This window comes from Leptinotarsa decemlineata, unplaced genomic scaffold (assembly GCF_025532065.1).
Source record: "Leptinotarsa decemlineata unplaced genomic scaffold, Ldec_3_MD MMD2_tig00026294_RagTag_RagTag, whole genome shotgun sequence".
Lineage (NCBI taxonomy): Eukaryota > Metazoa > Arthropoda > Insecta > Coleoptera > Chrysomelidae > Leptinotarsa > Leptinotarsa decemlineata.
The window spans coordinates 2,553,048-2,568,982 of NW_027412674.1; the positions used below are offsets into that span (position 1 = coordinate 2,553,048).

General features: G+C 35.6%; 1 protein-coding gene across 2 annotated transcripts in view; it reads right to left on the reverse strand.

Annotated features, from left to right (window-relative positions):
- Nucleotides 1–1,192: 1,192 nt before the first annotated feature.
- The window catches only part of IA-2 (tyrosine phosphatase IA-2), a 97,877-nt gene continuing 83,134 nt past the window's right edge, over nucleotides 1,193–15,935 (reverse strand). For both annotated transcript variants that reach the window (XM_074180153.1, XM_074180154.1), the window contains 4 exons: nucleotides 12,578–12,941; nucleotides 9,936–10,293; nucleotides 8,336–8,575; nucleotides 1,193–2,299 (listed from right to left, as the gene is read on the reverse strand). In XM_074180153.1, the coding sequence (XP_074036254.1) occupies nucleotides 1,996–2,299; nucleotides 8,336–8,575; nucleotides 9,936–10,293; nucleotides 12,578–12,941 (1,266 nt within the window). In that variant the 3' untranslated portion in view covers nucleotides 1,193–1,995. The remainder of the gene's footprint in view (nucleotides 2,300–8,335; nucleotides 8,576–9,935; nucleotides 10,294–12,577; nucleotides 12,942–15,935) is intronic.

Genomic DNA, 15,935 nt, shown 5'->3' on the forward strand with positions numbered 1-15,935 from the left:
GTCTACATTTTTATAGAAATCTATAACTTTAAAAGAAGTCCGACTCTGCCGCAATACGATCACTCCTAGAACTAAGTGTTTCTTAACAGTTTTATAGTGGTAACATAGAAGATAAAACACATTAAAACTCTTGCTAATGATACCAAATTATTTTATAGAACGACGGCATTTTAAAATTATAGCAATTCGTAATACTGCCATTAGATGAGTTGAAAATATGAATTACTGCACATATAGTGAATGATATTTACAGATGAAAAGTATATAAATATTATATGATTATATTATTTAGAACAAACAGAGTTAATTTGCGACTAGAAAATTAAAACGTCGACAGAGTGAATTTTTGTATAAATAATATTTTTTCCAAAAATAGTGACGCGCTTAAATTTTATTAATAATAGACTATATATTTGTCCATAAAATTTCATTCGCAGTTGAAATATACATTTTTGAAGCATCAACAATGTCTCTGACAGTTTTATAAGTACAAAAGTGAAATTATTAAAATGGCCCCAACGTTTCGATTTGTTAGTTTTTAGTTGGTGACATATCTATAATATTTTCCTAGTGTCCAATACAAAATTACTTCTTGCGACTTTAAGAAAACATTTTGAACCCTTTTTTATTTTATCGTTATCGTTTCAGACTGCATTATATTTTATAAAGCTTACTTGGAATTACTAAAAAACTGTTATAACAATGTATTTAAATTATTTTATAGTAACTGCCGAAATGTTTATAAAACTGTGTTGTATTGTTTGTGAAATGCCTTATAAAATATTGACTATAATGTTTTATAAAATGGACCAATTTCCTATTTATAGCTGTTTTATAAACACATTGAAAATATTTCTGGAACAAATTCAATTTTATAATTTGTTTCTCCGAAACGTTTTCACAACCACAATGAAATATAAAATTGCTAGTTGGGTAAACACTCTGTATACAACAATTTTTAGAGAGAACCATCCTATTCATCTATAACGTGTATTTTAACAATGGATAAAAAGCTTTGAGAAAATTCAATCATATATTCGGAATAGTCGAATCGTTTTTAGGGATGAAAAATTGAATGCTTTTCAATAAAGTTTCTATTGAGTTGATGCAACAAGTGTACGAACTGTGTTGTTTTCTTTATCAATACCGTGGTCAAAGAGGATTTGGTGGGGAAGGAGTAAAAAACAAAGAATAACAACTAGTGTGCTGTATACATACACTTAGTTACATTACACTAAAATCTAATTCAGAAAGAATCAGTACATTGATTTATGGTTTCACAGTTATTAACATTATCATTATAATTTGACAAAATATACTTGATAAATATAGCATAGAACATTTCGTCATCCTTCTTCTTATTAAAATACTATAATCATTATGGAATAGTAAGTAGATGGGAGGAGTAAAATTAACAACTAGTTATTTATACTCCTCAGGTAGATTGTGTCGATAAAATCTCATTCAAATATTAATTTTGCAACAGTTCAGTCTGGAACATACAAGTTATATAAATATTCAATATATATTTCTCTTTTAAGCGTCACCAGTAACACTTGTGTAAAACATTTTCATCGATATTTTTGAGAGGCTGGATATCAAAAACGTCGACCAAATGAATTATAACGAGTATGTTATACAAAAAATATTTTCTTTAACGCAGGTTTTTCATAACGAGGATAAAACAAAAATAAATATAGTTCACAGATATGATTCAATGGAGTAAACTATATAGGTATGTACACAGAGGAAAATTGGCTGACTCACGTTAAAGAATCTCTTGAATACTTCATATATGTTATAACGAAAGTATATTCAACGAACATCAATAAATGTGGATAACATTTCTTTCGATAGAAGAAACCTCTTGGATAACTTATAGATATGTAGCAAGGTAAAATAAAGGTACACAAATTTGAGTCCGTGATGTAAGAACCCGAAAAACCTCCAATGGAACTAGATTATTGGACGTTACTCTTTGGTTTTTGCATTAAACTACTTCTCTTTCTCTTGAGCCTGGGCGGGATTTGGTTGTGGGGGTAGTGCCTTGAGAATAGCGTGGACTTCTTCAGCTACGGCAGTCAAGACAAACTCGAACTGCTGTTTCGTAGCTACCATTTTAGGACGTTGGTCTCGAAGATGTTCTAAAGTTGCAGCAATATCGATTTCCTTGGCACCTTTAGCCATTCGACTGAGAACCATATCGATCAGACAATAAGTACCAGCCCTACCTGCACCATCGCTGCAGTGAACTACTATGGGGCAAGATCTTCCACGGTACGATTTGTTCACCTTCCTCCTACAAAAAATAATTACCATTGTTTTCGGAAATATAAAATGCTGCAAGTATTGAAGTGAGTGTAATTGTTGATTAGAAGCACACTTGTGTGAAAAGCAATCTACTAAATTTCCTCTGATAAATACCTACTGTTGTATTTAGATTTGCTACAATTCTTAACTTGTTTTAATTTTTATATTCCGTTTGAATCTATCAGTTATTGCCAGAAGCCATGAAAAAAATGTTATGTAGTCACTTTAGACTGAGCAAATTTTGATAAAACTCTGATACTTCAACTGGATCAAAAAAAAATTCAAGTTTGTAAAGCAACGAAAATACTTCAAATAAAAAGTTGTTCGTTCAACTCAATGGAGAAGTGTGAAATATAGAATTTTTTCTGCGATTGTTTATACATTGTGTTTGAAAAAACGTAATAATTTTTTTATATTCTTACATCATTTTTAATAATTATTCTAATCGTATCTATCTTATAATTTCTGAACCCTTAAATCGTATTTTCTTATAATTATTATTATTGTCGATTAGACCAATTCACCGGAAGAAGATGATATTGATATGAATAATAATTCTGTGCACAGTGAAATATACAGAAATGACGACGACGTGATTGTTCAACTCCTTAGCTCTGCTTGAATCACATTATCAATTCCGTTATATTTCATTATTTCGAACTTCCATTGTCTAATATGATATGAAATTATTTGAAATCCCTGAAAGAATCAATAAAATTAAAAAGATTAGCTGAAAAAGTAACAAATATACTAAGCAACAAAACTTAAATTGCAATGAAATAAAATACAAGCAACAATTGAAAATTGAACAATTACCAAGAGATGAAAATTAAAAGATTGAAATATCTTTATTCGTGAAATTATGAAACAACAATAAAAATTAATTGGCGCTCCGGGCGACTTCATTGATTCCAGTGGCGCATTTGCTTTTTCAGCTGCAGGAAAACCCGGAGGAACCTACAGCACCACATCATTTGAAGATCTTGATCTACCAATGTCCTTTCTCTCATAAAACAAAATGTAGGGTGTCTCCAGAGGCTCCAATAAATTCAGTACATCGCCAAAACACTTCGTAACACGATTATCGTCAAACTTAAAATAGTCCGCTTCGTCTTTGACCAGGCGTAATAATGACCAAATTCAACACTAGAACCACAGTGAACAATCACTGTATGAAGAAATAGTGGTCTGCTAGATTGAAGTGTTCATCTATTTCGAACCTCGGAAAGAGTTTGGTGCTTCCATCAGAGGTTGAGTCTTGTTTGAAGATCATCAGTGTTATTATTAGATTGACTGGCGCTTCAGCTATACTTGTTTCCTTATAACAGTCAGTTAGTTTGGCGCATGTTTGGCAATACAGTCGATCATCACCTTTTAAAAATTTCATTTTCAGATGATTTAACAATAAACTTTGCACGGACTGGCTATTAGTCATATTAGGAAACGCTAGATAAAGTTCCAGAAATTCACATACGATTTTGCTACCTCTTGAACATTCACTACAAAGTAAACAAGTGAGGATTTTTCCAGCAAAAGATTCACGAACACAAGACGAGTTACACTGTACGGAATCATTCAATCCAGAGCGGTCAGGAGTATTGATTTTGCTATTGTTTTGCCCACGAAGAGTATTCAACAAGAACCCAAGAATTCAGAACAATCCTCTTGTTGTCCTAAGTAATGTTACTTCACGACTTTCAATTGTTAGTATCTACAATCGTCTTTGGGTGATGACTGGACTTATGCCTCCGAAAGATGGCTATTTATAGATCATTTGAGTGCTTTCACCTATCCCCTCTTCCCCCTCCCGCTTAATCGGTTTTAGCGGGAGTTACCCGCTTTCCGCTCGATTATAGATTTCCATATGCTGCGTATTTCTACGATAGCTTGGCTAAATGCGTTATCGGACAACATATATGCGACTTCTTTGAATTTTCTTCTAAACCTGTGTTCCTCCTTGTGTATGATTTCAGCTTGAGACCACTCAATGTTATGTTGATGAGTCCAAACATGCTCTGCTATTCCTTTTTTGCTGATTTCTCGCTGTGTGTGTTCCTCGTTTGGTGGCCTGGTTTTCTTAAGGCTGCTATGGATAGTGTTCCCAGATCTGAAGCAGGTTCTGATGTTATACTTATACTTGGACCCAATTCTTTTTTTCCTTTTCGACAATCATCTGATGTAGGGAAGTACAAATACTGGTTGTGACGGCTTCTCTTCTTTGTGAGGCTCTTGTTGTCTTTTATCCAAAATCTGTTTCACCATCACTTTGGAGTAACCATTCCGTCGTAGGTAATTTTTGATGATGCCTAGTTTCTTCTCGAGATCTTCCTATGTATTACAGAGACCGAAAGTATGCTCTACTAGAGTCTTGGTGATTCCTCTCTCAGTTGATTGATGGTGGTTGCATTGCTCGTTCAGATACTGTCTCGTCTGAGTGTGTTTTTGATATACAGATGTTTCACATTTAGTGTCGGTCCTCGTAACCAATACGTCTAAGAATGGACTTCCTTCTCCATTGTGAAAGTGATGGAAGGTCTTACATTGTTGATGTGCTCCAGGAAGGTGTCTAGTTCTGCATTCCCATGGTTCCATATTATGAAGATGTCGTCAGTGTATCTCAACCAGATTTGGGGCTTCTAGTGGGCTTCTTCAATGGCCAGACTTTCAAACCACTCCATATATATGTTGGCTATTACCAGTGCCGGTGTCTCATCAGTTCCTCATCTTGCGTAAAGAATTCGTCATTTAGTTGGAAATAGCAGTTTCGTAAACAACATCCTCATGGAAGCACTAGGATGCTGTTATTTCCAAACGAAGGACGAATTCTTTAGGCAAGATGAGAGACTGCCAATGAGATCGCCAGTTTCACTGGTTATTACCAACATATATATGGAGTGGTTTGAAACTCTGGCCATTGAAGAAACCCACAAGAAGCCCCGAGTCTGGTTGAGATACGTTATTGTTTGTATTATATTTCTTTGTAATTTCACTTTTTATTGCTTAATGTGTTCAAGAAACACTTTATCGTGAGATTTTCACTAAACGATTTCACAAAAACGCAACACGTGTTTCGCCATACAACTTCTTCGGGCGTGGCTTTATTCAGTGAAATCTAGTGAGAATCTCACAATGAAATGTTCCTTGAATACATTATTTATGGATTTTCATCAAATATCGACCAATTCCATCAATTTTTTACTTAATATAGTTTTGTTACTTTTTCAACTAATCTCTTTGATTTTATTGATTCTTTCAGAGATTTTAAATCATTTTATATTATATTAGACAATGAAAGTCTGAACTATTGAAATGTACTGTGAAACATTGCCCACCACCTTCAAACACATCAGTTCCGTTGCCAAGGAAAGTGTGGATTGTATGTACATTTTCTCATCTGCTCAGTTGAAAGATTAGAGAAAAGATTAATCTGTTTTGAACTTCTTTTATTCATTTTGGTCATCGAATTAAACAAAACTCACACAAACTTCGTCAGTTTTCATTGGTTTATCTCGAGAGTGAATTGTTTGAAGAAAAAATTGATCTGTATTTTGAATCCCTTTTATTCGCTCTTTTCATCAAATTGAACAAAACCCACAGAAACTTTGAAGGACAAAATGAAAACAGTTATCAACATAATTTCAATGGTGATTTTTCAACATGAAATAGTGGCTTCTGTTGTACATTGAATTAAAAAAGTCAATAATCTATCTGGAAAAGTAATCGAGAAACAAGTAAGAATGTAGAAAGTCATGAATTCCTATTAGGGATTATGATAATGTCAATCTGGATAATCACTGAAATCTAAAAGCTTCCCAACAATTTCAACAGGAAAGAATAAGGTATACGGGTCAACAGAACGTGGTATCCAGTCCTCATAAAGGTCACAAATGAACTAGAACACAACTCCGATTTACATCCCACCAGTAGCAAACCTGTTAATAACGTGGCCCAAGCAGAACGACCTAATAACAGTGCGAGCTAATCAGAACGAAGCAACGACCAATCAGGGGTGAGCATTTGCATGGACATTCCGCTATTCATTGCTCCCACCATTATCAGTCCACCGCCTTTTCCACCATAACCCTCGCAGCCCTCGCAAAATATAAATACGATTGAAAACGTTGCTCGCCAGTCATTTGTTGCTAAGACTTCAAGGCATAACCTTGTCACTTAACGCATATACCACTGATATTATCCGCCGCAGTGGCAGACAAACCGTTTGGTACTTCAGGTTCCATTCACCACGGCCTAGTAGTTCATATTTTTTCCTCTTCAATTGAATCATTTCATTTGATATCCATATCATGGTGGTGCATAAAAAACAAAGTCCATCAACTTTGGGAGACCACCATATTGGATTGAGAGTGATGTCATTCAATTCTCCATATTGTTTTCAGCAAAACCCTTTCATTTGATACCTATATGAAGTAGTCCGTCGTCTTAAGCAGCCTTAAGCGCCGTCTTTCCAGAAAACTGCCATATTAGATGTAACATGACGTCACCTCGTCATTCATACTAAACGTGTTTTAGCTCAATCTGTTGATACATGCATACATACATACATACCAACATTGCAAGTTAAACACAAGCTCGTAATAAAAAGTACTATACGCGTTGATTTCTAAACTCTCAGTTAATTTATACAGTGTGTAAAATCCAAATGGAATAAATTCATTATTTCTGTTACAGTACATATTTTAACAAAATCCTGAAACACGTCAAATTTGAATTATAATTCAACACACTTCAACAGAAAAATGCTCCCCCTTCCTTCAACCGCCGTCGAATGACAGGTACACTCCCCAATTTTTTAAATAGGAAGTATAGGCTTGTGATATATCGTTTGGAAGGTCTCTTCATTTTCTATTCAAAAATGTTATCGCTTCCAAGTTTATTGCAACAATTAAGATAAAAAAATTAAAATGAAGACTTATTGCAATATAATCACTTATTTCTTTTTAAGGTATTGATGATAAGAAAGTAAGCAAAAATCCTAACAATGTTCTTTTCAGATGGTATCCTTTAAAAAACTGTAAATAATTTCCGTGGCAACGTTAGTTTGAAACGCCTACTCAACTTATTTTGTATGTCACAACATTAGTTATCTGTAATTTAATTTGAGTTTAAAGTTCGTTAACTCCAAGTCTGACAAATGGTTAGATTAACGGAAATGCATAAAATAGCAGTTTTACAAATGATTGGTTACGGAGGTGGAATCAGAACACAGCAGGAAGAAGATCGCCTATTTCATGAGAAATTTCTTATTTACCGCCCATATCTCAAGGAAAAATAAGCAAAATAGAGAAGCAATTCCGCGAGCTTGGTCATGTGGGGCAGATAAAAAAAGCAGTTACCAATGCAATGATTTGTTAAATAGTGTTAGAAGAGATTTTAATTTGAGATTAGGATGTTTCCAAGACGTTCGCGGTGAAAATTTTGAACATCTACTTCGTTAACATTCATAGTATATTTTTTTATTCTACATTGGCATTTCATTTTAGTTTTTGAGAGTATTTTATCAAATTTCGGTAACCACATGGTTTTAATTAATTTTATCTTAATTGTGGCATAAACTTAAAAGCAATAATAATTTTGGAAAGAAAATGAAGAGACCTTTCAAACGATATATCACAAACTTATACTTCCCATTTAAAAAATAGGCGGTTGTACCTGTCATTCGAAGGGGGTTGAAGGTAGGGGTGGCATTTTTACGTTGAAAAATGTCAAATTACAATTTTCATTTGACGTATTTCGGGATTTTTTTCAAATATGAACAATAACCGAAATAATGAATTTATTCCATTTGACTTTTACACACTGTATAGCTGAAAGCTAGGACTGAAAACTCTGGCGTAGAATACATCCCAAACACCAGATCTGCAACAATCTTCTAGATGCGCATTTCAATAACCGAGTTGTCATTTTTAGGTGAACATTTTATCTAGGTCTAATATTTTTTACTTTACTTTTCTCAAACTTGTGCAAATGTTTGAATATAAATTATATATATTGAATGTTTGCATACCTGAATTCCAACAACGATTTGGTGGATGACGGTACTCCGGTTTCTGGCCAAGACAGGAAGTGGAATTGAGTGACAGTTCTAGTTTCGCCAGTTCGTATATTCTTCAGGTAGAATGATCTCACCAAATAATCGTCGCACCAAATGTGTTCGCTCACTAGATGTACTTCATAAATATGGTATAGTTCAGATCCTTCTTCAGGCCAGTAACGGTGGCACATCGCTGTACCTCCTTCGGTTAACCTTACAAAAAAACTTCTTGTCAGTTATAATTTTTGATAATGATATTACTGCTAACCACAAGGTGGGGTATTGAGTGCCTTGAGAAAATGTGAGTAGTGCACAAACAGTTGGAATTCTGTATAAGATTCAAGAAATATATTCTTGAAGTGGAGATGGAATCACCATGTTTAATTTTTTTGAAGCTGATTATGAAAGCGTATATGAAAAAGATTTCATCATTCAAGGGTGATTCTTTCAAGTAGTCAATACATGTGCATTTTCTACTTCCATTTTGAGAATAAAAGTCACAGAAAAATTGAACAATTTGTTCTCCAAAAATAATAAATTTTAGATCTGCAGTGATAACATTGAGGTATATGTTTTTCAGGTATATTTCAGGCAAGACTCTAGTCTGAACTTTTTGTAGTGGTTTTACTCGTAAGTAGGGCGCATATGGAAATCATTGTTGATTTGATTTAGTAACTCGGTTTTTGTCAAACTTGGAAAGGGGGTGTTTTCGTGACAAAGTATGTGAAATGAAAGTTTTTCACATTTCTGTATCGCTGAGACACTGGACAACGAGAATTTCCAAATTGAGATGATAATTTGGAGTTACATACGATTAGGACATCTGTGTAAATGCAATTGCTTCCTCAAAACGGATATTGAATCAATTAGGAGAATGATTCAGGTACAAAAAAACTGATTGGTAGCCAACATTATGACAAAACAGTATTTTTATGATTACCAGAAGAAGTGATCATTGTAGTGCGTTTTCAAGACGTCCTGTTCTTCTACAGTAATATAATATCAAGTATGTACAGAAAACAAAAATTTGTGAGATCGATAAAGCATATACGTTTGTTCATAAGATGTAACATTTTGGGAACAGTGGATTTCTGCAGTTATAATGCCCAAAAAGCTATTCTCAAAATAAAAGGATTCAAAAAATTGCGCGCGTCTGAAGTAGAACTGAAAAAAGCCGTAGGAGAGTAACTTTGATGCTTCTGTGATGTTTAGAAAAAAAGTTGAAGCAATTTCGACTGTTGTTCTTTCTGCCAATCTGCTCGATTTGAAAGATTGGAGACTTATAATCCAGTATATTTTATAATCTACAAATCGAAAACCCCTTCATGATATATATTTTCTGAGATATATTGCTTTGTCCATGCATGTGTTAATATGTGAAAATTACTCCCTAAAACACTAGTTATTTCATTCATTTTTACTTTTCCGATATCTAAGGTACCATCCAACGTTAATATCTCTATACCTATATTCGGTTTTCTGATTGGTACTCTCAAAGGATTATTCTTCTTAAATCCAATTCTTTCTTTGGCTCTGCAAACCACTTACCCAAGCGTAGAATAAATTCGCTCACCTTGTCAACATCACAATTACAACAGCTCCTTGTTCCCAGATCAACTGCCAGAAATCGGGTGCGGTATGAGGTAATGGTCCTTGAGTAGCTATATAGGCCGGATTTCTCGGATCGTGATCCGTTATGCTGGAAGCGTTTATGTAGTCAGATCCGTTGAGGTTCGAGAGTTCATTGAGAACTACTCGAGCGTGATCGTAAGGAACGACTTCTTGGTACCGATTCTTTTCCTTGTTTTCTTTCTTTTTAGCGTTATTCGATTCTGACGGCTCAGCGACATAAGCACACAACGCCACCCATTCTTGTTCCAGACGATCTTTGTTTTTCAGATGGTCCTCCATGTAGCTCAAAACCATATGACCTAGATGAAGTGGAAATTCGGTTCAATTTAACGATAACATAAATTAAATCTTCTGAATAAGAGACCCAAACTTGAGAAAAAATTATAGTTTCATTCATTTTCTGGTGATGCTAACTCAGATAGCGAAAAGCGCGTCGAGAAACTAGTTATATTCTTAGTAAGAAGTATTTTTAAAGATTAATTTCATACCATAGTATCCAATTCTGCCTCGTTATCTCAAGGGGTTCAAGCGGTAGATATTTTAGTGTTCGCAACTGAAGCAATCCAATAAATTCATATACTTCCTAGCTGAATCTGAAGAAGTTCAAATTTGGAGATCTTGGGGACCACATGAAACGTTTTCTCCTTACAATGTAATGACTATCTGGATTGTCATTTATACATAATGACTTCATGAATTCATGACCGCCAATTACGGCCATATATTATTTTTGTGGATGCTAGTGTGCCCTTTTCTAAAAAGATAAGGTCGATTCTGGTTCATTCCAAAAGCCTCCGGGTGAAGTAGGTAATCCGCCGACCGCTGATCGCGTGGAATCCTTCTGGAGGGATATTTATGATCATCATCAACCACTCAATCTAGACACACCAGTCCTAGCAGAGTTCGAAGCTTTCTATGGAGGGCTTCGACATCCTGAGCCCAACGAACTACCCAGCCCGGTGATGTTCGAAGAGCCCCTGTTGTTTCTAAGAACTTTCCTGCTTTTGCCTAGATGGGCCGAATATCTATTGATGTAAAAACTATCAACCACCCACCACCATCGGGTCAGATCAGCAGATTCCGGATTGATTTGTCGAGGAGCGAACCGTTATTATTATCAAGAGCGGAGATTTGTCGTTTCCTAGGAATTACAGATCAAGAACATGCTAGAATTCGTATTATGAGTTGTTTACGAATACTATCCGCAGTTGAACACTAATAATATCCGCAGTTGAACACGAATATTATCTGCAGTTGATCAAGTAGTCGAACGGATATAAGAACGTGTTAGGAATCACACGTTAAAAGGTAAGACCTCGTTAGTCCTCAGCTCGCACAAGTTTTTCAACTTCTGAGAGTTGTCGTTCGTATGGGGGCGACAGCTGATTAACGAAAAAACAGATTTAAACAGGATATAAGAGCAGAGAGGGTCAAAGAGCGGAGTCGCTGGCTATAAGAAGAACCTGCTCATCGATTCAATACATTATACTTGTGAACGTAACCTCTATATGGCTTAGATCGATTACCGCCTGAGCTCATCCTGAATTTGCTCAAATGCCTTACGGTACCCATCAAAATAGCGAGATGTAGTAGTGTAATAGACTTGGGAGGAGTTGTAAAAACTCGACGTTAGCAACCCTGAAAACGACACATCTCGATAAGAGTTTGCATCCCAAATCGTCCGTTTCACGGTTGTTTTTCCACCGATAATGAGGAGGCCGTAGACTTTTTGAGTTATGAGTATCTACATAACATAATGGTACTGGATGGAGGCTGTAAAAACATCAGGAGTTGGATTTCTTTCTCTGCATGGTCCGGATCATGGCATTTCTCTTCAGGGAGCTGCCCAAGTTGCTGATGAACTTGGTTTCTTTTCGACACTGAACGAAATGATCACAACTCTGTCACTGAGTTGAAACCCGTTCAGCAAAAGGCCCACATAAAAACAGCAGAGACACTTTGCTCCTGCGGCAACGCGAGGATAAACCAGTGCATGGGGCCCACTCGACCTTGGTTTTCTCAGGTCGAGTGGGCTGAAGTTCGTTAACTGAGGAGTTAATCATGGCCTGCCACCATGGTGTCCATAACATTTTAGTGTCAGCAGCCACTAGTCGAAGTTTATGTGAGGATTTATTGCAAATATTTTTTCTTTGATGGAGTCATTTTCCACAGATTCTGTTATTAACAACTGTCAACAGCAATTGCCTACACATACCTCCAATTTTTGTCTCAGTTTGTACAGCAAACACTCATGAATGGATCCAAAATATTTATACTCTATAGAAAATGCTATGAAACTGATCTAAAATTGTATAAAGCTGGGCCGGTCAGTTGGTAGCCAATTAGTCAATTAATTACACTCACAAAGTTACTATAATGTTGAATGTAGGTTCGATACCTATACTAACTTCCAAAAAAAATTTATTCGAGTCTGCAGCTTGTTGGGTTACTTGTATGGTACTCTCTAAGCGAGTGTGTAGTATACTACTTTGTACTGAGAAAAGCTCAATAGAAGCATTCATTATTATTAATTTTCGATCACCAGCTTACTTACTCTATCAGTTCAAATATTCAGGTGTGTACCTGTTGATATATCCATATTGTGCAATGCTGGTTCTTCGCTCCATGAAGATGTGCTGGATCTACTGGAAGGACTCTGTTCAGATTCTCTTGACAAGGAAGTTATTCTACCATGAACGGTTTCTCCAGCGGGTTGTCCCTTGGTTGCCATTCTCGATCTACATAGGTCCTGATAATCTTTGCTGGCTTCCGTATCTGGTCTGGAGAGACCCTGAAGCTTTTCACGTGATTTAATATGGCGCCTTATGAAAATCAATACAACAGATGCTACAATCATAGCAGCGAGAACTCCGCAGACCATGAAGAAGACTATGTAGAACTGATTTTCGTCAGGAAGGGGAGTGAAAACTACTGAATGGCCTTTCTCCTGCAAGACACATAAAACAGTTAATAAATTCACTAATCAATTTCATTTCGTTTTCAACTGCTCAAGACATGTTGAGCTGAAGCAATATACAGGGTGTTCCAACGAAAACTTGATCCCCTGTAAGTCAGAAACGGACGAGTAATCGAAAATTTCAAAGAATACGTCAATGTTTATTTCTAGGGGGACTAATTCTGATATGGAAATCATATCCGAAACTTCACCCCCCTGCGGTCAGAAAGTACACCCCCCTATTTTTTCGATGGCATGGAGGGTCGAGTGGTACATCATTTGTAAGGTATTTTGTCCCTCTATTAATTCTATATTTTTTTGAGAAATAGGTTCATTCGTTATTGAGAAATTGAATGTTGAACTTTTCAGAAAATTCGCTGTCGCTCATTTTATTGAGAAAATCAACAAAAGTTATATCAATGACAACGCAATCAATGGATGAAGTGTTCAAAATGACCTCCAATAATACAGTCTACTTTCGAAAGCGTTCCTTACAGAAATCGGCATTCCCGAACAATTATCTGTCTCAGGTCTTCTAGATTTGTAGAATTTTTTTTATTAGTAGTAAATGTTTTGAAGTGGACGACACTGTTAGTTTTTTCTGTACTGGTAATTTTTGTTGAATCTAGTTGTCGCAGAAGTGACAGTTGGCTACTGTCACTTCTTCACGAATCATTATTCAGTCATCCTTGATCACTTTGTTCGAACATGGTTCATTCTACTGAAGAACGAATAGAAATTGTTGCAACCTATTATCGAAATAATGAATGTGCTAAAGTGCTGCAATACGAATCATCCCTACCACGACTACAACGTGAGCCATCAATACGTTGAATAGTTAATGGATGAGTTTCGAACTTAAAGTTCGGATCACAACACAGAAAACATGAAGTATCCCGTCCTGTCAGAAATGACGGAGTTGAAGTTGTAGTTATAGAACATGTACAAATGGATAATCGACAATCTATCAGACAACTAGGTAGAGGGTCTGGTGTATCAGCTACCAGTGGTTTTTCGGATTTTGAAAGCCTAAAAATTCCATCCTTTCAAAATAATGTTAGTTCAGGAATTAAACGAAGATGATCCTGTTCGTCGACTTTTGTGAGATGTTCATCGAGAAATTGACCAATAACCCAAACCTATTATACAATACATGTTTTTCAGACGAAAGTTCTTTCATGTTGAATGGTGAAGTAAATAGATATAATTGTCGTTACTGGAACGATGTGAATCCTTATTTGGTGATGGAAAGACATTCACAAACTCCACAAAATTGAATGTCTGGGCCGGCATTCTTGGTAGGTAGGTAATCATATTGTTGGGCCATTCTCAATTGAAGGTAATCTCAATGGAGACACATACTCAAATCTATTACAAGACTGTGTAGATCCTATGATTACACAAATTTCAGAAAATTATGACAATTTAGTAGAAAATGAAATAACATTCAAGCAGGATGGTGCATCTCCACATTTTGATGTTCGGGTGAGGCAGTTGTTGGACGAACGTTTTCCAATGCGTTGGATCAGCAGAAGGGGTCCAGTGGAGTGATCAACGAGATCACCTGATCTCACACCGATGGACTTCTTTCTGTGGAGAAACCTGAAGTCGAAAGTGTACTCTACTAAGCCTACAAATCTAGAAGACCTGCGACAGAGAATTGTTCAGGAATACCGATTGCTGACTCCGGACATCTTGAATAATGTACAAAACACTTTCGAGAGTAGGTTGTATTATTGCACGGAACAATTTATTCGTTGATTTTATTTCCACTGATATTATTTGTTTTTGATTTTCTCATTAAAATGAACGACAGCGAATTTTCTGTTTTTTCTCAAATAAAACGTTCAACATTTAATTTCTCAATAACGAAAGAACCAATTTTGAAAATATAGAGGTTATAGAGGGACAAAATATATTTCAAATGATGTACCACTCGACCCCCCATGTTATTGAGAAAAATAGGGGAGGGGGGTAGTTGCTGACCGCAGTGGGGTGAAGTTTCGGCTATGATTTTCATATCAAAATTAGTCCCACTAGAAATAAAAATTGACGTGTTCTTTGAAATTTTCGATTACATGTCCGTTTCTGACTTACAGTGGAGGTCAAGTTTTCGTTGGAACGCCTTACCGAGTCTTGCATAAGACTGATACGAAGTTACTTTTTTCTGATACCGAAAATTAGTTGTCAGTAAACAATTGATGAAAGGTGCTATTCTACAAGTTGTATGTCAACCATAACTTCAATATAACGTTTACTTTTGTGGTTGGAAATATTGTTCTTGCTGGAAAATACTCAAGAGAATCACGGATATCCTTATTTTGTTGTATTTTGAAAACATTCAACCGACAGTTTGCGCACCAGATAGTTGACGTATCAAACCAGGTAGTTGGCATATCAAAACAGGCAGTTAACATGTCAAAACTGACAGTTGAAGAACGTTATCATCTCAGAGTAATAATAAGACATAGAGTTTCCATGCCTGTACGGTGTCTATACCAATACAATACATACATGTGTTTTGAAACGGGTATCGTACTATTCTTTTCTGTACAACTTATGGGTGAGGGGGGTGGCGGGTAATGAGAGGTTATGGAGAGTTTGTTTTCATTTGAAGTAAGTGGGACCATAAAACAATGGCGGTTGGTTCAGTTGATAATCGGAGGGATATTATATATTTATAAAATAAATTATTTCAGGTGAAAACTTATTCTATTCAAATAGTTCCTACAAGAAATTTTATTTATTATTTATTAATGATTATGGAAATTGAGTCAGTTTTTCTACCACCTACTAAATTTTTATTTATGTATGGCTTTATAATAAAGCGCGTGGTTTACTGGGTTACTGGTTTACTGGTTTACTGGTTTACTGGGATTAAATTATCCTAAATGAACTAATTCATATCAATGATAAATGTTAATTTTAAAAGTAATGAACTTTGCTTCATAAAATCAGATGAAAAAATTTGTGATTTATTGTCAG